This window comes from Leopardus geoffroyi, chromosome B1 (assembly GCF_018350155.1).
Source record: "Leopardus geoffroyi isolate Oge1 chromosome B1, O.geoffroyi_Oge1_pat1.0, whole genome shotgun sequence".
Lineage (NCBI taxonomy): Eukaryota > Metazoa > Chordata > Mammalia > Carnivora > Felidae > Leopardus > Leopardus geoffroyi.
Window position 1 is genome coordinate 82,164,726 of NC_059327.1, and position 23,975 is coordinate 82,188,700.

Sequence of the window (23,975 nt, forward strand, 5' to 3'; positions counted from 1 at the left end):
TATGTGTGTGTGTGTGCGTGTGTGTGTGTGTGTGTGTGTGTGTGTGTGTGTGTGTATGGGGGTATGGGGGGTGAGACTGAAAGTAGGCATAGTAGCTGGGAGGGGTGCTCAACACGAGGGGCAAGGCAGCTGCAAGGAGGTTATCTTTCTTTGAAAAAATTCAGGGATTCGAAATTGGGGAGAGGAATGAAGGCTGCACAGCATTTACTCTTCTTCAGCAAGTCACTGTTTACAAAAGATAACTTTCTCCTCCATTCTTTTCTGGCTAAGAATATACATGAAAACTGCCCAGTAGTGTTGAACGATCATATCTGAGGTGAAAAGAAGAGAAGGAGAATGGAGTTGTTAAATCAAACCTTTTGCAGTTTTGGGCTAGATCGTTTTTTGGATACACACACACACACATACCTACACACACACACACACACACATACATACACACATACACACAGATACATACACACACAAACACACACACACACACACACACACACACACAGCTCCCATCAGGCAGCAAGATCTCCATGCCAATATTACGCACGCAGGAATACTGTCATACTATGTATATACTTATAACTGAATGTGAAAATGAGAAAATTTGTTTCAACATGATGGTTGCCTGCAGGATCACCAAAAAAAAAAAAAAATTCAAAGTGTAACTGAGAAGAAATTTCAAATTTGCTTTAAAAAAAAAACCTGTATTCCAGCATCATAGTCTGCAAACCAATACCATCTTAAGGAGAAATTAACAAACAATGCTGATGGCTGATTCCATTTTATAAGGAGTTATTAGCTGGGGACAAACATGCGGAAGTGAGAAATCGTTTTCAAATAGAACATCTAAAGTTTAATTAAGTACAGATTCATAAACTCTATGGCTCCAGAGGTACTATGTTCTCTTACCAAATCAGAAGGAGAACAAAAACAAAACTGGGATTAACAATGAATTATTCCTAGCTTTTTATAGAATCTCAGTATACTGAACAAGTGTGAAGGAGGGAGTCAACTCAAAAGACTTTTACATAAAGATATGGGTATTTTCTCATAATTACACACATCTAACATTTTCATTAATACTTTACAATGATCTGATTTTGTGGACAGTGATGAATAAGATATATTTTGCTGTGAAGAGCTAAAAGGGACCTGGCTTCAGGACACTGGGCTTACATTTACTGCCAGGGAAGATAGAATTTACCAAATAGTACCCTTTAATTTGGAACAATACCCTGAAGAGCATTTTACTGAAGGTGGGTGTTTAGTTCAGCCTGTATCATCACAGTATCATCAAGTCTACTAATGATGGAAGTACACAGATTATTCCAGCAGCTGTATTTTTTTTAAACTCCTGATAATTTATCAAATGTCCTGGAGCGGGATGAATCCAGTCCTACTATACCACAAAGCACCCCATAACATGCTCCTGTAAACAAATATTCTCTGCGGAGTATTCTAAGCTCTAGCTTTTCTCTCAGAATGTATGCCAGAGAAAAGTTACTTTTCCTCCTTATATATGCTGTTCAGCAAATAAAGAAAGAAACAAAACAAAACCCATTGTTAGTAAGGCCTGCACTTGACAGCATTTTCTAATAGAGGTAGTGGATTTTGATGTATCCATCCATTCCGTCTGGCTTGCTCTCGTGGGGAAGACACATGTATAAGATATCTCCCTGGGGTCAGGAGTGGCTATGGACTAGAGAGACTCAGTGGAATCAAACCCTTGACCTTGGCCTCATTAGCAACAGGATTAAACCAATCGAACTAATTGTATACTGACATTTCACACTAAATCACCTACAGCTGAAGACATGACAGTCTGAGAGTGATAAAAAGTGTATCATGATACTCGTGATAACAACTGTAAAGGAAGAAGCAAGGCCCATGTCTGTCCTTTTGTACACTTCCCACAGAGTGCACTATGCCATCACTGAGTGAACAGGAAAGCATCTACTCCGCTCATCACAGTGCAGCAGGAGAAAAGACCTGTGATGCTGAGCAAGAAGCTCCTGTGTGCGGGGGGGGGGGGGGGGGGGGGGGGGGGGGGGAGGGGGTGTTTCCCAAATGCAATTTTGTTATTTTTAGAAGTTTTAAGAATTTACTTCCCTAAGTCAACTCACAACTGGTGAATATTATGATTAATAAAACACTAGTATATCCTCACTATATTAATTTTTAACTTTTCTCGTTTTCTTGAAAATAGGCACACCATGAATGTTTCTGAATTAAAGTTTCTAAAGAGTTTCTTTCAGATGTACCTGTATTCCCAAGTGACTGGTGGTGCTTTCTGAAAGTCATGAAGGTGAAGCAAAGGGGTAGATCATTTATGTATTTATTTCTTTACGTTCTGGGCAATGGAGGGAAATGAAGACATCTCAGAAATTATTTTTCCTCTCTCTCAACCCCTTTTAGCATTTGCCTTAGTGCTGCATTTTTAAGTTTCTGATTTGCAGAAAGATGAGGCTGTTCATGAGAATAGTCAAATATATCGACTTCTTATAAGAAAGAATCACAAAGTAGCTGTTTTTTGCAACTTTGAACTCCAGAGAAAAGTTACACCATGTCATTAAATAAACTTGAGAAGGTGAAAATATTAAAAATTTGCTTTGAGAGCAATTTCTGAAAGATAATTGTTCTAGAATTGTAAAGAGCCTTCTGTGTTGGGGCAAGGGCTGAGGGGAGGATTACCATCTTCTCTATCTATCATACTTCAGAAAATGGTCAACTGTGTGCCAAGGATCAGTCTGGCTAACAAATTGATTAACATAAATTAACACAAAGAATGTGTTATTACAACTCACTTTTGCGACAAGTATTCAGGATGATTATTAGCATTTGACGGAGGCAGGAGAAGCCCCCCCTGCTTGTTGCTACAGCCTGTAGCCTGTCCCTGGGAAGCACCCTTGCTGCTCTCTCTACCACTGGAGTAGAGCTTTCATCTGGTTATCTTTCAAGGCAGCCTGGGTGGCCACCAAAAGCACTTGACATCTTGATGCACTTCAGCAGTTTTACATATATACAAACTTTGTAGAAAAATAAATTTGTCATTCGTCACCACATATGTTGATCTGGGGAGCGAGGTGCTTGCAGTTCTGGCTCCTGAGCTGTTTGCTACACTCTTTCTTCTGCTGGATATTGCTTTTTGTTGTTTGTTTTGGAAGCTAAAATAACTTCACATAGATGGAGACTTTCTGGGTGAGTCTTTAAATGCAACATAGTTGTATTTATCTCCAGTAGATAAAGGTAGAGGAAAATGGGAAGTGTCGGTGTTCTTTTCAACTTACATTGGTAAAGGCAAACCTTCAAGACTTGAAATTTGCAGCAAACCTTTATGGTACCTAATCTGTTATCGCTTCTCGGCAGGCCTTCTATGCAACCGTGACCTATTCTACTTTGCTTTTGGGGAACGTGATAAAGAGGAAGAAACAGCTGGTTTAGGAAAAGCCTTACAAACATGGTTGTGGTTTATAAAGACAATAATAATATTTTCACATGAATGGGTTTAGATACATGTTATGGTACACCAAAGGAAGCAAGCAATCCTAGTCAAAATGTTTTCTTAGGTTATTGCGAGAGCTCTATAAAAAAAAATCCACACTTTTCTGGGTCAGAGAAAAATGTAAAATATGCATAGCAGTTAAAAAGTTCTCCAAGGGCATCCTACAGTTATTAAAGCTTGTCTTTTCCTTCAATGCCATTTAGTTTTATAAACTGTTAGCTTCAGTAGATTTGTTTGTGTGTGACTTTGCTTAACTAAACAGAATCTGTGTCGTTAAATTCTTTTGTATCTCTATGTTGATTCTTCCAACTAAAGCAGTAACAACCAAAGTTTATAAACTTTTGATGGTAAAATTAATCCATGTCCAAGAATCTATATGTTTATTAGGGTCCAAAATATGGTAGTGAGCAGGTATATTCGTGACACTGTCAACCTAAGAACTTCTTAATCTATTCTATCACTTCCTCACTGCACAACTTTACTTTGGTTAAGGCATTTAACTTCTCCTCAGGCTCAGTTATCGTCATCTGTCAAATGGGGATGACTCCACTTTTCCTACCTGCAGCATAGAGTTTTTGAAGAGCAAATTAGGTGCTTTGTAAGGTGTTGCTTTTCTTGGATTTCTAGTGATACTTTAATTAAGGGAATACTACCTTAAAAGTCCATGGACAATCTGCACTTGCATATCAGCTATGTAGAAGAGGAGGCTGTCTTGATATGGATGCTAATGGATGAAGAAGACACCAACAAGAAACTTGTACTGATAATTCAATGTGTGTAGATTACCAACTGTAGTGTTGATTTAACAAGAACTGTAAAACATCCCATCAAAACCAACATACTGTGTGCAGACTGAAATGATAGTAATCCTTTTAGCAGCAATGAAAGGCTACAAATTTGTAAAGGTTAATTGTGAGGCAAAAGTAGATATTTTGGAAGGTGAGATAAATTTTACACTCTCAGAAGCAAACATTTAAGATCAGGTATCTTGTGAGGATATACTGCAGTAGTTTATTTAATTTATCAATTTTTTTTTTTTACCTGGAATATGGCCTCGGCAAGTATAAAAGAATTCTTTGCAATAGTCTTTGCAGAGCAGGGGAAGTACAAGGTCTCTTTCCAAGGCTTCTCTTTCAGGTGAGTTGAACAGGCTCTGAGAATGTGGAGAGCAAAGTGCACACTTGATTTCCTCCAGTAACTTCCCACATTCTGTGTTGTTGGTAACAGAAAATATCTGAAAGCCATAAATCAGAAACAAACTTCCTTTTATTCATGTGAAGCTAGGTCTAGTTATGTTTTTTGTAATCATATAAGTAGAATAGTATACCTTAGCCAGTGCAGTTGTCTGAAAAGAATTATCATATCAGAAACACAGGATGCTTTTAATCAGGCTAGAAGTACAGTCTCTTGGGCTGGGCTGGGGGAGCGGAGGGTAAGGATGCACAAAAGTCCTTCTTACTCTTGCAGATCAAAGCCTGTTTATCTTTTGGGTATGAAAAATTAAATGACACCTATATTGAGACCCTTTAACCCTTTATCATGTTACTCTGCATCAGAGTGCATAGCGATATTTGCATAGTGCATAGTGATATCTGACTTTAAAATTCTAAATACCTTTATCCAACTGTACGTAAAGTAGAATTTTTAAAGATATGATCATTTCTGTCTTAGGTAAAAATGTATTTCACCTTTGAAATTCGTGATAGGATATTCTCAAAGATACTACTTTAATTACATTTTTCTAGTTTCAGTTCATTTTCAATCTACAGGTTGCATCGGGGAAGTTTCCTAAAGTGGGGGGAATATTGCCTTTTCATGTTGTAGAAAAATAATATCTGAAGCTGAAACTGGTTTCAGACCAATTTTTATTATTCATTTTATCTTACCCAGGAAAAACTTTCTAACCAGCTCCTCAGGTATGTTATATGTGTGAATAAACACGGGAGTTTAATAAAAGTGCTTTTGTATAGGATTGAGTGAGTTTTAATAAAAAAAAAAGAATACTTTTATCTTTATTTATACAGTATTATGTCTTTTTTTTTTTCAATAAGACCAATTTGGGAGTTACTGATCCACTGAAGTTAGTAATTTGTAGATAAAATAGGTCTTGGTGTCCAGTACTAACTTTAAAAAAACTGACTTCAGGAGCTCCGCTAATAAATATAGAAGACAATACCAGCACAATACTTGAGACGTAAAATGTAGTGCTGTCTAAATCATGCATTGATTTTTCATAATAAAAAACACAATAATGGGAATGAATTTTATACCTTTTCTCAGTTTATATAACTAAATTTATACTTAACTATTTAGAACTAGGAACTGAAATTAACATTTGAAACTCTAAATCATTGCTCAAAGCAAATACTTCATTCATGAGTTGAGGTTCTAATTTGAGTAAATGGCATGGCTTCTGTTTTTTAGGATAAAGATATTCTAGGTGATAACAAAATTTGGACCTGAAAGAACAAAGCAGCTAAAAAAAAAAAATCGCTGAATACAAGCATGCTGAAATTTTAGCATGCAGTAATTAAAAGCTCTATAGAAGTTACCATATATATATATGTACCTATATATAGATATAGATTTAGATATATATACACACACACTCTGTGTTGTCACTACCTATAACATTCAGAAGAGTTATTATTAATCACAGTTATATTTACACGTTGATTTTTATCAATTTATTTAAATGACAATTGCTTAAATGGTTAAATTTTCTAAAAGGAAACATATGCCAGACACTTAGAATTTGCATTCCAAGAATGTTTTAAATGTCTTTTATTGTCCATACTCTGGCAGACCTCACCAGATCTATTCAATATTAATACTGTTCAACTTTGTTCTGTTTGTTTATCGTACAGCAGTCCCCTAAGAACAAAACAACTGCAGGATGCTGAAGCCACCTTTTTTGCTGGCTGGAAAACTGGAATGTAATTACCTTTAGTTTTATGGAGAATATGCATACTTCCATTTTTTATAGCTGAAACAAACTGATCCCCATGTACTCTCCCAGCTGCTATCCAGGAAGAGCTTGATTTTAGTGCCTAAAGAATTTTGTCTTTTACAATTTTTGGAATGTGTCCTGGCCACAAGATCTCTCATCAAAAGTTTCAGAAATAGGATTCAATAAATTATCTGAAATCGAGTATAATATTATTCTTTGTAAAGTTTCACGCTGTTCCGGCCCAGCAGGATGGTAACATTTTGCTCTGTGTGAGGTCTGCAGTGTAAATACCTATTTGAAGATAGATAGAGCCATCATTCTGGCTTTGGTTTCAATGAACCAATAGTCTTACTGAAGTCAATTAAACTGACTCAGCCCAAGCTGCAACACTGTTTTAGACAGATGAGTACTGGTGTGTGTAGGGTATTTTTTTCTTCTTTTTTGCCTATGTGCTTGTGTCTATATAGGTCCTTAACTTTATGCCTGACAATGTCATCCATCTGAAGAAGAAATTTAAGCTAATTTCCTGTTTCGATTTTTAAAAGCCATATATGAAACCATCAAATTATAGTGGTTTAAACTAAATATACTTTGAAAGTCATGTAAAACTTCGAGACATTATTACAGCATGCCTAGTAATGACCGTGGCTGTTGCTGACTAATTTATAACATCTGGAAGGTCATCCTTTAATCTTTGGCCACAAGAAAGTAAAATCCACGGAAGAAAGGTAAGATGAACACCGTGGTACACAGTGAAGTGTGGCCTAGAACTATAGCTTATCAACAAATAGTAAAATGGGTGACAGAGACCTTCTGTATTTCCCTTTATTTATCAAGTAACTAAACAAAGAGGATAAAAAGGCACCCACGTGGTTTTGATGAGCAGACAACAGGAGAAAATACATGACAGCATATTAAGATGTCGCCTTAAGATCAGTGGGTACACAAAAAGTTATTTCTAAAAATCATATGCCTACAAGGCTGTTCAGCTGTTGGGTGGAACACATGCGTCTCGGCACTATAGTGCTGGATTATGTCATTAAAGAGTTCAGTTTCAATTTTAGGCTAATATGTAAATAGATCATTGTACTCAGGCAGCTGTTAAAGGGACCCCAGGATGAGTTATTTGTTTAGTTGGATGTGTTCAACAATAGCCTTTGTCCCTGAAAGAGCCAGAGCAAACAAATGATTGTAAAAGGGCACACTTGAAAACAATTACTTTTCACCCATTCCTTGACAGCTTTGGCTGTGAAACCACCCAAGGTAGAGAGAGCTTCTATGCCTCTGTGGCTACAAGTTTTAGAAATGGGGGTATTTCAGTTGGCTGAGGATTCAATTTGGCTAATGGGAATGAGGTCCTTTTAGCATGTTGTATTTAGGAACTGCAAAAATATTGCCAAGACAATAGAACTTCCTAAATTTTGGCAGTATTTGTTTATAATGGCAGTTAACAATCTTGTTACGATACACGAAATTATTAAAATGTACAAAAAATTAAAACATAAAAGCATAATACCATTATGAAGAATTGAACTCAATGCCAGTTCATTACATTAAAGAATTGAACTCAATGCCAGTTCATTACATTAAAGAAAACGTGTTAGTTTGGAGTCTGGATTTAACTGCACAGCTGAGCATGCTCAAATATTCCTACCTATTTTGCTACTGTCTATGAAGTTTCTTCCTATAGGAGAAAGATGTGCCTGTAGTTTCTTGAAAAGTTGCAGAAATCTTTCTGGAGATTTTTTTTTTTCCATAAACAAAAACGGGCCCTTTCAAACAGCCATCATCTCTCCTGTACACACGTTATGAAATAAGACCCTAACATATATTATAAGCCAGGAAGGCTTAGGGGAAAACAAGGAAACACTGAAGTTTATTATAAAATAACATGTTTTAAAAACTATTAAAACTTGAGAGCTAACATAGGTCAAGAATGCACATGCATAGCTATATCACTTCTCTGTTTTGAACAATTTGAGTATTGTTGGTTTATAAAGCACTTGTAATGGAACTAGCAAAGTCTAGTGTACCGAATTTAATTCAGACACATTTTCCAAATGAGTAGGGGTTTGTTGGAGATTGGAAGCACGTAAAACGGAAAGGAATGTGGATAGCTAACGTGGCAGATTTCTTCCTAAAGAATGATTTCTTAAAAAAAAAAATTTTATATAACTCCTCTTAAGGGCTATAACTCCCCTCAGTTCCGCCCCCCGCCCCTCCAACTCCCCACTCTATTCAGTTAAAGTTTTCATTCCTCATGTTCCTGGTAGAGTTCAGCATTGCAGGGGTCTGGAGATCACTGGTGTAGTCATAGTGTACATTGCACACAGGGAGACTTAATGGCAGATATTTCTAAACCTTTCTCTGAAGCTCCTAGTAAAACCCTGCAGATGATGTGAATGTAGCTTTTCTGATTTAATTCAATTACCACACAGGAGCTTAATGACATTGTTTTGAATAAAATGCTGGAATATCTGTTCCCTGAATCGCAGACTACTGCTGCATATGGTAAGAATAAAGAGAGAGTTGCAGCTGAAAACCTGCAGCAAGACGGTTCTCACTCATCTGGGAATAGAGGGAGTTGGACAAATGCTCCCTCAAAAGGCATGAACATTTGGACAGAGCTGGGGACTGAAAGAGAATGATGTTCTCTAGTTTCACCCATTAGTGAACCAACTAACAAACACAATGGTGTTGTTGTTATTCTTTTGCCATAAGCAACAGGACTCTGTGTGTGGGCAGCAGTTTAGTGGGGAGGAGGATAAGTCGACCCCTTTTTGTCCTATTGATTTTTTCCTATTTGCATGACTTGAGCAAATTAAATGATGCAATATGGCTTTTTGTTACAAAACAAAGTGAGAGATACCACCCAGACACATATGTTGATTCGTAGGAGCTGTTTACATGAGAATAGAGTGAAATCTACCGTGAACTGAGCATAAAAATTAGATTCAGCCTGGGTATTTTTTTTTTTTTTTTTTTTTAATGCCTGGGCCAGCAAGACTGAAGCACAAGTTTTCCAAGAGTCTCTCAGACCTTGACAACTGCAGTGTTGTAACAGAGGAATTCTTAATTAAACCTAAAATGGGGAACGGGAGGGGGAGCGAAGACACCTGATTGTTTATTTCACGTGCAGTGATTGTTAATGACGGGATCCCCCCTTTCCTTTCGCAGTACAGTAGATAGCCCACGTTGCTGCGTCCCATGACAAGAAAGATGTTGGAAACTCAAAAAAATAAGTTTGCCTTCACACTCAATCGACACTATCTCATATTCGTTTAAACTCAAGAACACAAGGGAAGTGTAAATGCCATTAGTCCTAAAACAAGTTTCTAGAGAAGATCTTCCTGGACAACTAACTGCCATTTGAAAGCCTGAATTTACAATGTTTCAAAACATTACAAACTGGGGCGGAGAACGGTCTCGGTTTTAGGTGACAAATACGCCCCAGCAAAATCTCTGGCCAGCTTTTCGGGTTCTCAACTGGAGTACCAGGAGTTCCTTTTCGCAGCTTAACTATTGTAATGCAAGACAACCCCCTCTGACGGGGCTGGGGATCATAAACCAACCATGCTTCAACATCCTTTACGATTCAATCCTCTCCCTCACCGAGCACGTGGAGAAAACTGCACAAATCTTGTTACCCTAGAAAAATAAACCGGAAACCACAGCCACCTTAATTTACAGTTTCACCGCAGCCAATGCCCGATTCGACCCAAAACACACTGTTAATCGCGATTCTTTTAAAATATTTGCCCAGCCCAGAATGCGGGTACCACAGAAGCTTCTCTTTTCTGACACAGGCAGTTGTGCACAGCATCCCGACCACGGACTCGTGGGGGCGGGAGAGCTATCTGCGCACCCCAGAAGAACGCACCACCGAATCACGCTAGCACTTCAGCCAAAGTTATCAGACAGAACTCTCCAAACAAGTTTTCTCCCTTCTCACGGCCACTAGCAGTCCTGGAGCCCCAGGGAGCCCCCACCTAGCCAGCATGTCACTCTCGCATCTGTGAGGCGGGTGCGTGCTTACCTTGTTATCCAGGCGCCCCAACCCTGGGCTGTCACTCCGCAGACAGCAGGACAGCCGAGGGTAGAAGCCACCGCACAGCATCTCTCCCCCACTCAGCAGCTCCAGCTGGGACATCATCCGCCTATCTCTCCTTTTCAGGCGCTTCGGGGGGTTCCCATTCAGGCACCTTCTCCTCCGCGCTCCGCTCCCTTCGATTCTTTCCCCAAACTTAGCATCTCCTTCAAAGAAGCCCAGAGCAACGGCCAGGAGCAGCAGCTTAAAGGAGAGCATCTTCAGCATCGTCTGCCCCGAGCGGCAGGGGCTCGGCGCGGGAGGCTGGGGGGGTACGCCACTGCCCACCAGGGGCACTAGGGCGCAGCTCCAGGAGGAGGCTGCGGGGGACACTCGAGAGGCAGAGAGTGGTGCCGGGGGCGGAAATATGTAGAGCGATGCAACTTTGCGAAAAATGAAAGACAAGGCGATGGGTCCAGTGCCTTAAGGGAGTCCGAGGACCGAGACAGGGTTGTGCAGATGACACCGTTTGCAGTTGTGCCAGGGTCAGTTGGGTTAGGGGCTTCCTGCTGCGGCTGGGAAGTGGGAGGAGGAGAAAGAGTTGGAAGAGGAGGAGGAAGAAGAGGAGGAGAAGACGGCCACAGAGGTTCACTTGTCCGTGTAACGGGAGTTGTTTAGGTGAGACAGTAGCAGGAACAGAAAAGGCGGCGGCGGCGGCGGCGGCGGGGCAGACGCAGGCAGGGCCAGCGCTGGGCTCTAGATGATGCTGAGGTCTCCTCTGCCGGCGGCTGCAGCTTCTCACACAGCCTCTCATGTTTCGCTCCCTCTTTTCTTCTTCTTTTTAACTAGCGCGCGGGGAGGTGCTGCCACCGCGCGCCCCTTGACGTCACCGCTCCTCGCGCGCCCCCGCCCGGGCCGAGGTGGGGGTGGAGGGGAGGGGGCGGCCCCGGCGCGAGCGCGTCCCCCGGGCCCGACGGCCTCGCGGCTGCGGCGGGGAGGGGCCACAGGCCGCGGCGGCGGACGGAGGGGGAGGGCCTGTCGGAGCCCTCGGAGCCAGCCTCGAAGGCGCGGGACGGAGCGCGCCCGCCTCGCCAGGGCGCCCGGCTGGGGGCGTCCCTGGCCCCGGCCCGCTGGCGCGCGGAGATGGCTCGCTGGTTCTCCTCTCTTCCCCAGAGCCCCTCCGCACTACCCCTGGCTAAAGGCGGCCCGGCCGAGGCTCCGAAAGCAAGTGAGTAAAAAAGGGGCGCTTTCTAGCTCCCCCCTCCCCAAACTAGGCCGGGGAGTGGGGGCGGAATGAACCGAGTGGGCTGGAGTTGGCGGAGGGAGCTTTTCGTCCCTTTCCCTCTCCTGGCCGCACGGCCACCCCCTGCTCGCCGGTGACTTGCAACGCGAAGCTCAAGTCGATAAAGATCTTCCTTGGGGTCTGATTTAGAGGCCGGGGTACAACCCAGATCCTGCGAGCCGCCGAGTAGGTTAAGGCGGTCCGAAGACTGTTCGAGAAGAAGTATCCATCCTTGCTTAAGGTGCCGCGCCCTACTGAGGTGACACAAGCGCGTCTGCATGCATGCGGTTGGGTGTCGGGGCCCCCAGTCCTGCGGGCAGGGCCGGACGCCCCTTCCGAGGTCCGACCTGTGCCCTGGAACCCGGTTGAACCCCGCCCGCACCTTCCCGGAACGCCGGAGCGCACCCCCCCTCAGGTGGAGGACAGAGGAAGTTGGCCGCAGAATCAGCGTTCATTTTAAATGAAAAAAAAAAAAAAAAAAAAAAAAAAAAAAAATCCTGGGGAGATTTCCCGGGTGGTGTAAATACAGAGGCTACCGAAGCATTAGTTCTGGAGGAAGAATTCGTAGCAGGTTTGCGGGAGTCCCGAAGCGGGATGCCCTTTGAACCCGATGTACCTAGATAATAACCTTTCCCCCAGCTAGTCGAAGTCTGTGTACAAGTGTTTCGAAAAAGATCTGTACCTTATCAAGAGTGGTGACCTGAAGCTTACGCGAAGCCCGCGATTTGGCGTGAGGGTGAGCCGATGCAGGGTTGCACACAAAATGTGCCTTGTGCCCATTGGAGTAAGAGGGAGGCAGACTTTCTGGTAGATGGGATTTTGAAGAAGAGATAAGGCAGTTTTCCCATTTGAGCGATGGAAGAATGTTCCCCATATTTGGATTTGCTTCACTTCTAGTACATGAGCTTCGCCAAACTAACGTGAAAGTCGACGATGGTGGAAGTGGACAGGGGATTAAGCTAATTGCTGTTAAAGTGGCCTCAGTGGCCAGATAGGGCTTCTGCCCCTTTCAGTTTCTGTACCTGGATTTACTAGTGGAGGTAGGTTTTTCTCCCCGGAGAGGTGACCGCTTCAAATACCTGAAAAAAATCTGCTGCGATATTTGGTCCGGTACTGAGCTCAGTGTAGGTCTGGGATGGTATCCTTAACATTTCTCCCAGGGCCTGTTGTATGTGCATGAGTTCTTTCTATGTGTGATCACAAATGCTACTTCTGATCCCACAGACTGCTTTATCTGACATGCTTCCTACATCAAGGACTTTTAATATAAAATAAATCATAGAACTATAAGGACTTAAGACTTTAAACTCTCATTTAATAAACAGGAGAAAACAGACATTCCATCAAGATTAAATCATCATCTTACAATCTCATCTAACTAGGTAGCTTAAAAGAACAGGATTTAGGGACCCAATCTAGGTTGGTTTCCACTATCCAATCCTTTACTCTCAAATAACCAGTTTTATGTTCTATTTCCAAAACAAAACAAAACAAAAAAAAACCTTTTAAAATTATATTTCAGTGGCTTGAGCTCCGACTCCAAGTGATGAATTCATCTTAGTAGTTTTGGAACAGGCCTTCCTTATGGTTTGTACTTCAAGACTAAGGACACTTAAAAGGTAAATTAATTTTGGTAAAAAAAAAAATATGTGGCTGTTATAATCTGTGACCCTATGTTTTAAGAAATAGTTTATAAAAGATTACTGAAATGAGACACACATTTTCTTTCTTGTTACATGGGAGCTAGAATTGATCCCATGTATTGTTAGTCATGACGAGTCAATAAATCGGGTCACTGATGATATAACTCAGCTTATTTATTCTCAGTGTCACTGGTATAGTCACTAAGCAGTTTGATACAAGTAAAGTCACTTCTGATACTTTTTTTTTTCTTCCACAGAGGGAAGTTGCATAGTTCACCTGTAACCAACTTGACAGCATAATTTTTAGGAGTCAAGAATCGACATTGGGTTATTTCTTAAGATTGAGCCTTGAAAGTCCACTTGGATGTGGCGCAGCTCTGTGCGCACTTGCACATGAAAATGATCTTCCATCAAGGAGCTCTCCCTCTTCAGCTAAATCAACAGCAGTCGTTCGAAGAAGAAGGGACCCCCTATCTGACCAAACTCAGCCAGACTAATCAAATAAGTCTTTGTGAGCAAGGAGTAAAGCTGCACTAGGGTGGCCCCATCACACCTTTCTTGAGCAGCTCCCTCTAAGATTGCCACCTACATGCAGGTCATACCCTGGACGAAGGATGGATGGAAGATTCTTGTGAACAGATTAGGTTTATTGTAAAAGATGAAATATTTGACCAAAATTGAAGTTAATTTCATGGATAAAGTTCAAAATATTACTGTGGATATGAATTATGTTTGTATGTATTTATAGATGTATGTATATATAGTTATGTGGTTACATGTTTCTATGTATCAGAAATTAGCACAACTTAAACTTAGTAAATGTTGAAAATAAAACTGTTTTGGATATTGGAATCAGTTTTACGTATGGATTTCTAGCCGTTGCAGAAACATATGCACTATTACATTTCAACAAGTATATACTGAGTACCAGCCACTGGGCTGTGCAATATACGTGCAGTAATGACCCTGTTTCTAAGTAGTTTATTATCTAGCAAGAAGGATAAATGATAAGGTCATAAATTAACCCACAATTATAAATTGTGGTAAGGGGTGTGAGAGACATGCTATGATGGAGAATAACAAGGCACACTTAGTTCAGACTGAGTCACTGAAAAGTCTCTCTGTGAAAATGACATTTCAGTTGAGACCTGTGAGGTGAGTTGGAAAGAGTTTATTTAAAGTTTAGAAACTACCATTTAAAGTTTAAAAACATTTGAAGTTTAGAAACATGTGAATTCAGAATAGAATAGGAGACATTTAAGCAGAGGCACAGAATGAAGAGGTAACTAAGAAAGGAGAGAGGTTAAATTTATAGTGTAGTTTATAAACTCTAGGAAACTAATGAAGTTATATTCATGTATGTGTCATTTCCTTTTGCAGGTACCTAATCCTCATTTGTCTTTGTCTCTTTCTTTAAATCCTGGATTTTTACTCAACATCGAGGGATTATTGTAGTTTGAATGACCCTTCAGCCTGTTGCATCTTATCTAACCAGCACTTACGTGTTTTCTTTGTTTTCATTTGTGCATTGGTGATAACTGTTGAGATTTTTTTTCTTCGTGGGAGTTAAATATCCATGAGACTTTGAGCTCTATGAGGGTAGGAATTGCATTTCCTTCTTGTTGGGCCATCCCAGGGAGGAGTCTCATCGTACAGTGTCATACATTTCATACTCTTTAATCATCCTACTCATACAATGTCATACACCTGTCTCATACAGTGGCCAGTCTCTTCAGAAATTCTGCTGGCTGACCAGTCTTATTCAACTTAATACTTTTTTTTTTTAATTTCACTTACTTATTTTGAGAAAGAGAGAAAGCATGCAGTAGAGGGGCCAAGAGAAGAAGAGAGAATCCCAAGTAGGCTCTGCACTGTCAGCGCAGAGCCCGATGGAGGGCTTGATCTCACAAACAGTGAGATCATGACCTGAGCCAAGATCAAGAGTCGGACACTTAACCATCAGAGCCACCCAGGTGCGCCTCAAATTAATACTTTTAAAGGTTGGAAAATGGAGAAAATATTTGCATTATACAAAATCTAAATTGTTAAACAAAAGGGAACATGCAACTTAAAGTGCACTATTATTAAGGAATTTCAAGAGATGCTATTATAAAGTACAGTTCCACAGAGGTAGGGCAGCCAACAAAGCCAAAGAATAATCACGCATCTTTTAAAAATTAAAGATTCGTTACAGGTCAAGCACACTGACACAAGGGTAGGTCTGCTGATGAGTATTTTTCTACAGTTACTCAGTCGTCCTTTCAAAAGTTGGCACTTGCTGTGTGCCAGACTCTGCTCTGGGCACTGGGGACACAGCAGCGAACAATGATTCTCTCATGGATCTTGCAGTCTACTAGGGAAGACAGTAGATAACATGGATATGACATTCGCCAGAAGGGGATGCTTGCTATAGAGGAAGGGGGTTACGGGGAAGGAGAAGGCAGGGGTTGAGAGAAATAATTTTGTACACATTGTTAAGAAAGATGTCTCCAGAGGTATGGGCAGAGACTTGAAGTAGGGAGCCACATGCATGCAGATATCCACAAGCATAGGGAACAGCAAGTCAAAGGCCATGAAGCAAGCATGCTTAGTACGTCTAAGGATTTGTAAAGACATCAGTGTGGCTGTGACCAAGGAAATGATGAGAAAAGCAAGCCGAGAAGTAGCCAGGGGCAGGGCACAGATTGCATAGGATTTTATAAGCTAGGTTTCTAACTTTGGCTTTTACTCTGAATGAATGATGAACTCAGGGTTCTTACCAGAAGTGAAGAAACTGTGCTAGCTATTTCCTATATCCACAGCGTGAATTAAGTATAAGGCATGTGTTAAATGGGTGTCAGGAAACTGAAAAAACAAAAGGAACACCAAAGTAAAACAGTAACTGCAAGGAGCTGCTCCCATCCTTACGACTGAGGAACAAAGGAAGAATGGGGGTTAACAGAACCCAGAAGCTGACTGAGCCCTGATGGCCTCACGGAGACAGGGCTGCAGCCCAGCACTTGGAGGTACTCCCCAGGGTGGTGGAATGAAATAGATTATGGCAGTGCTGGAAGGAAGCTAGAGACTGGAACCACCTGCCACTGATAGGGTATATTTGTTTCTAAGATGGCCATAACGAAGTACCACAAACTAGGTAGTTTAAAACAATAGAGAGGTTATTCCCTCACAGTTCTAGAGAATGCATGTCTGAAATCAAAGCACCAGCAGGCTTGGTTCCTTCTGAGGGATATGAGAGAATCTGTTCTGTGCCTTTCTCCTAGTTCTGGTAGGCTCAGGGGTTCTTTTCCTTGGTTTGTAAATTGACTTCCCTTTATATCTTCATATCATATCCCTATGTCCATATCTGTCTATGTGTCCGTATTTCCTCTTTGTGTATAAAGTCACCAGTCCTTGGGTTAAAGTCCACCTCCTCTTAACTTGATCATCTACAAAGACTTGATTTTCAAATAAGTTCACATTCATAGGTACTAGGGGTAGGACTATAATATCATTGTGGGGCAGAGACATAATTTAATCCATAACACAAGATAAGGGGTTGATGCCAGAGTGATGCAGGCAGGAAAAGCAAGGTAAGAGGAAGAACAAGTCCCTTCTGTCATCCTTTTGCCTTCCATCCTCTTTGGCAGTTGAATATTCATATGTAATGTCTGACTCCCCCCAAACTTGACTACTAATAGCCCATTGTTGTTTGGAAGCCTTACCGATAACATATTCAATTAGCAGGGGTGCCTGGGTGGCTCAGTTGGTTGAGCATCTGGCTCTTGATTTTGGCTCAGGTCATGATCTTATGGTAGTGAGACTGAGACCCCATGTCAGACTCTGCACTGAGCATGGAGCCTACTTGAGATTCTCTCTCCCTCTGCCTCTCTCCCCCACTTCCTTGATCCCTCCCTAAAATAATAAGACAAAAAAGCATTCAATTAGCACATATTTTGTATGTTATATGTATTATATGCTGTATTCTTATGATAAATTGAGCTAGTGAAAAGAAAATGTTACTAAGAAAATAAGTAAGAGAAAATACAGTACTATATTTATTGAAAAAAAATCCACATATAAGTGAACCTGCACAATATCAACCCAGGTTGTTCAAGGGTCAACTGTATTGCCTTGTTAGCCTTTTATTCTCTAGAATCTGTAGTAATGTCACCTCTCTCATTTCTGATATTGATTGTGTCTTCTGTTTTGCTTCTTGATCAATATGAGTGAGAATTTATCAGTTTTGTTGCTTTTCTCGACAAGATTTTGGTTTCACTGATGTTTTTCTATTTTTTTTAATTAATTTATTTTTTTTTATTTAAAAAAAATTTTTTTTTCAACGTTTATTTATTTTTGGGACAGAGAGAGACAGAGCATGAACGGGGGAGGGGCAGAGAGAGAGGGAGACACAGAATCGGAAACAGGCTCCAGGCTCTGAGCCATCAGCCCAGAGCCCGACGCGGGGCTCGAACTCACAGACCGTGAGATCGTGACCTGGCTGAAGTCAGACGCTTAACCGACTGCGCCACCCAGGCGCCCCTAATTTATTTATTTTAAGAAAGAGAGAGAGGGAGACAGAGAGAGAGGAAGTGGGGGAGGGGCAGAGAGATAATCCCAGGCAGGCTCCGCACCATCAGTGCAGAGCCCAATGTAGAGCTCGAACTCACAGACCGTGAAATGACCTGAGCCAAAGTCAGAAGCTCACCCAAGGGAGCCATCCAGGCGCCCCTATGTTGTTTTTGTTTTTTATTTAATTGATTTCCCCTTTGATCTTTATTGTTTACTCTCTTTTGTTTACTTTGGATTCCATTTGCTATGATTTTACTAGTTGCCTAAGATGGAACCTGAGGTCATTAATTTGAGACCTCTCTCTTTTTCTAATGTAGGCACTTAGGACTATACATTTTCCCCTTCATACTGGTTTAGCCACTTGCTACAAATTTTAAAATGCTGTATTTTCAGTTTCAATCAGTTCAAAATACTTTCTAATTTTCCCTTTGAGTTCTTTGACTTATAGGTTATTTAAAGTGTTTTAATTATTTTCCAAATACTTGGGTATATTTTTGAGGCCTTTCTGTTGATTCTAATTCAATTTCATTGTAGTCAAAGAGTATAATGTGTATGAACAGATTCTTTTAAAACATTTTTGAGACTTTTTTATAAATAGAAAAATGGTCTATCTTGGTAAACCTTCTGTGTAAAATTGAAAAGAATGTATATATTTTGGGTGGAGTGTTCCCTAAATGTTGATCAGGTTGATTTGGCAGATAGTGTTGTTCAGTCTTCTGTTTCCTTACTAAATTTCTGTCTACTTGTCTTGTCAATTGTTGAGAGACAGAGAAATATTGACATCTTTGACTATGGTGAGGATTTTTCTGTTTCTTCTTACAGTTCTGTCAGTCTTTGTTTCATATATTTTCAAGCTCTGTTAATTGAGTGTATAAACATTTAGGATGGCTATATCTTCCTATCGAATTATCTCTTTTGTCATTATGAAATGTCCTTCTTTATCATTGGGAATGATCTTTGCTCTAATATCTATTTTGTTATTAATACAAGCACTCTTTTTTTTTTCTTTTGAATAGTGTTAACAGATTTTTTCCATCCTATTATTTTTAATTTATTTCTGTCTTTATATTTAAAGTGCATTTATTGTAGGCAGCATATAGTTGAGTTTTGTTTATTTTTGCCAATATGACAACCTGTGAGTTGAAAAGAAAATTTTTTAAGTTTATTTATTTATTTTGAGAGAGAGAGAGAGAGAGAGAGAGAAAGCTCACATGTGAGTGTGAATGGCGGGAGGGGATGCTCCAAGTGATGTCAGCGCAAAGCCAGATACAGGGCTAAAAACGATGAACCATGAACCCTGACCTGAGTCTAAATCAAGAGTCAGATGCTTAACCATCTGAGCCACCCAGGTGTCCCAACAACCTATGACTTGTAATTGAGGTATTTAGACCCTTCATATTTGGTGTAAGTACTGATCCAGTTTGGTTTAAAATCCTTTTCCTTATTATTTGCTTTTTATTTGTTCTGTCTATTCTCTATTTGCTTTCTATTTTTTTTTCTCCTTTTTTAGATTGAGTATTTTTATTTATTCCACTTTGTCTCTGTTATTGGCTTCTTAGCTATAACTTTTTCTTTTTTCTTTTGTGTTTACTCTAGTGTTTGGAGTATCTTTAGCTTATCATAGTGTATCTTCAGTTAATATTATACCCCTTTATGTATAATTTAAGAAACTTAACAGTAGGGGTGCCTGGGTGGCTCAGTTGGTTAAGGCTCTGACTCTTGAGTTAAGCTCAGGTCTTGATCTCATGATTAGTGAGTTTGAGCCCCACATTGGCCTCTGCGCTGACAGTGTGGGGCCTGCTTAGGATTCTCTCTCTCCTCTCTCTCCTCTCTCTACTCTCTCTCTGCCCCTCCCTCAATTGTGCTCATGCATGTGATTTCTCTCTCTCTTTCTCTCAAAATAAGTAAGTAAATAAATAAATAACAGTATACATTTATTTCCCCTTCTCAGCCTGTATACATATGCTCTCTATATATTCTAAGCTTCAGTATATATTATTATTTTTCTTTATACAGATATCTATTTTTTAAGAGAAATTTGAAAAAAATAATAAAAGACTTCCATTTCCATGCACATACCATTTCTGCTGCTCTTCATTCCTTAGTATAGATCCAGATTTTTATCTGATATGATTTTCCTTGTGCCTGAAAAACATGTGTTAATAGTTTTTATAATAAGGGTCTGACTGTGATGATTTTTTCGTTTTAGGATGTCTGGAAGAGTCTTTTTCCTTGGTTTTTTGAGATATATTTTTCCTGGGTATAAAATTTTAGGTTGACAGTTTCATCCCCCACCACCAGTACTTTAAAGATGTTGCTCTGCTGTGTTAAATATATTTTTCCAACAAGAACTTGTTCTCATTTTTATTTTTATTTTTTTATTTATTTGTATATTATGTATCTTTCTTCTCTGGTTGCTTGTCACATTTTCCTTTTATCAGTGGATTTAAGCCATTTAAATCGAATATACCTTGGTGTGGTTTTCTTCATGGTTCTTGTGTTTGGGGTTTGTTGAGATTGTTGGATTTGTGGGTCTTTAGATTTCATTAAATTTGGAAATATTTTTGTCTATTATGTCTTCAATATCTGCCCCTCAGATATTGGGGATTTTAGTTCCATGTATATTAGGCCAGTTGTGTTCTATAGCTCACTGAAGCTCTCTTCATTTTATTTTGTAGTCTTTATTTTCTCTGTATTTTATTTTAGATAGTTTCGATATATTTAAGTTGAATAGTCTTTAATTCTTCAATGTCTAAACTGCTGTTTATCCCATCCCAGGTATATTTTATTTTAAGCATTGCATTTTTCATCTCAAAACGTTTAATTGGGGCTTTTTAAAAAAATCTTTCAAGTTTGTGTTCTACCTGTTCCATCTTTCCTCTACCTTTCTTGAACCTGTAGAATATAGTCACAATAACTGTTTTGATGTCCTTGTTTGGACAGTTCTATCATCTGTGCCAGTTCTGGGACAGTGTTTACTTATTGATTTTTTCTCTCTATTATGGTTTATATTATCCTACTTCTTTGCATGCCTGGTAGTTTTTAATTTAATTCCAAACATTGTGATCTTTACCTTGTTAGAAGCTTAATATCCCTATAAATATTCTTGAGATTTGTCTGAAGTGCAGTTAAATGACCTGGTAAGAGTTTGATCTTTTTAAGCTTGCTATTAAACCTTGTTAGGTGAAACAAGAATTACTTTTAATCTAAGGGTAATTTTCTCCACTACTGAAGTGATACCATTGTATCTGCTCTTCCTCATTGTCCTTTCATTATGAGGTTTTCCTCTGTGGCTGTTTGGAACATGAACTATTCTTGGACCTGTCTGAGTTCTATGTATCTGTTCCTTTCAAGTAGTTCTTTCCCTTTCCTTGAGCAATTTCTCCATGTCATATGCTACTAAAAACTCAGCTGAAAACTTTAGGAGTATCTCTGTGGATCTCCACAGCTCTCTTTCTGTGTAGCTGTCTCCTCTCCAGCACTTGGCTTTTTGAACTCCACCTCTTGGCCTCTCTAGACTCCATGTATCTCTTCTGTCAACTCAAGGTTACTGCCTGGTTCTGTTTAGATTCCCTTCCCTGCACCGCAGCCTGGAAAATCTGTCTGGGCCCTGTGCTGGGACAGTCACGGGGCTCACCTTGCTTGTTTTCCCTCTCTTAGGAATCAACATTCTCTGCTTACTGAGATGATATATAATGCCTGAATATCTTGTCCGGTGTTTTAGTTTTCATGGTTATAACATTATAATATTAACTGCTTAGTTGTTTCAGGCGGCATAGTGAATCTGGTCGCTGTTACTCCATTTTAGCTAGGAGCAGATGTCTTACGGCATTTTTTTTTTTTTTTTTGGTGGGAAAGTTTTTGATAACCAAATGAATTTCTTTAAGGATTTAGAAAATAATGGTAACCAAGTACGTGGGGGATTCATTTCAGTTTCTTATTTTCAGCCAGTGTTCATGCCTTTCTGCCTCATTAGACCTATAGCATCATATAACCTATACTCTCTTGAAGTAGTTTTCAAGAGTTTGTTTCAGTCTTTTTTTCCATTTTTTCTCTTCGTTATAAGTAGTGATCCTAACTACATTTCCACTTCTTATATGAAGTCCTTTTAACACTGTCTACCACCTTTTGTTTTCAGACCCATGCCAGGCCTTCTTCCCAGCTCTGCTATTACCCTGGGGAAGCTTGACTCTCAGAATGTTTTTCCCTCATGCTCCAACAGCAACAGTTACTTATTTTGTTTATGCTAAACCATGTGTTAAATTTATTTAGAAAACGCACACACAAAACCTTCTTCTTCTTTTTTTTTTTTTTTTTTTTTTTTGCTTAGAGGTTAACACCTGGCTGTTGTGTATTCTGAATACAAGGATGGGGAAAGAGCAGCAGACTTTGAATGCATGCTTCTGTTTTCAGCCCTGTGTTGTACTCTGCTGCCCATCACACCTGGCATCTTGAGTCAATAATCTCCCCTAAATTCTGAAAGGCAGAATGGCTCCCTCCTTGGCTGCAGCCTCTTCATATCTATTTTCAGCTGTGTCTTTTCCTAGCCTGCTTCACCTCTCCTCTCAATTTCTACCTTCCAGAACTGTGTTAAAATAGTTCATCCATTGATAAACTCCCTCATGTCCTTTTTCCTGCTCTGTGTTTACTTCTTTTCTTTTAAACTGGTATATTCTTACTCTAATGGGAGCTGAGGGATGAGGGGAAATTAATCCATATGCTCAGTTTGTAATCTTGAACTGGCACTGATTGCTATTTAGTTACTAAAGCTAAGGATTATTTTGTTTCTGTAATTTACACTTAATTCTTTAATTTACACTACTGAACGATTCCTTTCCTGAAAGCTGTGTTTTTCCTTATTTCAGCAAGTCCAGTCTCAGCCGATTTTCCTGTTATTGATCTGGATACTACTCCTCAGTCTTCACTTCCTTTCTACACTCCTTTACATGTTTTTATACCCTAGACTTACATTCTTGACTTTCTTCTCTGTTTAATATATGTAATGAATACTTTCATTTTGTTTTATTTTTTATTTTTTATTTTTTTTATTATTTTTTTTGAATTTTATTTTTTATTTTTTTTCAATATATGAAGTTTACTGTCAAATTGGTTTCCATACAACACCCAGTGCTCATCCCAAAAGGTGCCCTCAATACGCATCAACCACCCTCCCCTCCCTCCCACCCCCCATCAACCCTCAGTTTGTTCTCGGTTTTTAAGAGTCTCTTATGCTTTGGCTCTCTTCCACTCTAACCTCTTTTTTTTTTCCTTCCCCTCCCCCATGGGTTTCTGTTAAGTTTCTCAGGATCCACATAAGAGTGAAACCATATGGTATCTGTCTTTCTCTGTATGGCTAATTTCACTTAGCATCACACTCTCCAGTTCCATCCATGTTGCTACAAAGGGCCATATTTCATTCTTTCTCATTGCCATGTAGTACTCCATTATGTATATAAACCACAATTTCTTTATCCATTCATCATTTGATGGTCATTTAGGCTCTTTCCATAATTTGGCTATTGTTGAGAGTGCTGCTATAAACATTGGGGTACAAGTGCCCCTATGCATCAGTATTCCTTGAATACTTTCATTTTGATATAGACCTGGTATTTCAAACTCAGCACACCCCAAACCAGACTTGTCAATTTCACTTCGAAATCTGCTTCTCACCTGTACTTCCTGCCCTGATGAACACTTCCGTACCTCTAATCACCAAGCCAGAAGTTTAGAAGCCATCTGTCTTCCCACTTTTCAGATACAATTGGCTGTCGTGTCCTGCTTGTAACATCTTTTAAGTATTGCTCAAACCTACTCTCTTCTTTCCCATCCTCTCAGCTTCTGCCTCTTTTATTTCTATTATTATTAATTTTTTATTATAGGAAACTTTAAACAAAGTAAAATGTACCTATCACTCAGTTTCAACAATTATCAACATTTGGCTAATCTTGTTTCATCTCTAGTCCTTTCTTATTTTGTCCTTTCACTGGATTATTTTAAAACAAGTTCCAGGTGGGGCATCTGGGTGGCTC

At 39.8% G+C, this 23,975-nt stretch overlaps 2 protein-coding genes across 5 annotated transcripts in view; one reads left to right on the forward strand and one right to left on the reverse strand.

The window, feature by feature from the left end:
* The window catches only part of LOC123591930 (hedgehog interacting protein), a 96,265-nt gene extending 84,975 nt beyond the window's left edge, over positions 1 to 11,290 (reverse strand). Inside the window, exons 1-2 of one of the 3 annotated variants that reach the window (XM_045466614.1) lie at positions 10,483 to 11,289; positions 4,538 to 4,730 (exon numbers count right to left, since the gene is read on the reverse strand). In XM_045466614.1, coding sequence (XP_045322570.1) covers positions 4,538 to 4,730; positions 10,483 to 10,761 — 472 coding nt within the window. In that variant the 5' untranslated portion in view covers positions 10,762 to 11,289. Of the gene's footprint in view, positions 1 to 4,537; positions 4,731 to 10,482 lie in introns of all 3 variants that reach the window. The other 2 variants (XM_045466607.1, XM_045466620.1) reach the window with 2 other exon arrangements.
* LOC123591943 (translation initiation factor IF-2-like) lies at positions 11,234 to 14,250 on the forward strand. 2 transcript variants are annotated; one of them, XR_006709511.1, is made up of 3 exons: positions 11,234 to 11,701; positions 13,278 to 13,374; positions 13,656 to 14,250. XR_006709511.1 is itself a non-coding variant. In XM_045466636.1 (2 exons), exons 1-2 carry the CDS (start codon positions 11,234 to 11,236, stop codon positions 13,668 to 13,670), a joined length of 483 nt encoding a protein of 160 aa, XP_045322592.1. In that variant the 3' UTR covers positions 13,671 to 14,250. The 2 variants fall into 2 exon arrangements, 1 of the variants encoding a protein (XP_045322592.1); XM_045466636.1 differs by lacking the exon at positions 13,278 to 13,374.
* The last annotated feature ends 9,725 nt before the right edge of the window (positions 14,251 to 23,975 follow it).

Coding starts and splice junctions, on each gene's coding strand:
- LOC123591943 (XM_045466636.1), top strand. CDS start 11,234: ATGATGCTGAGGTCTCCTCTGCCGGCGGCTGCAGCTTCTCACACAGCC.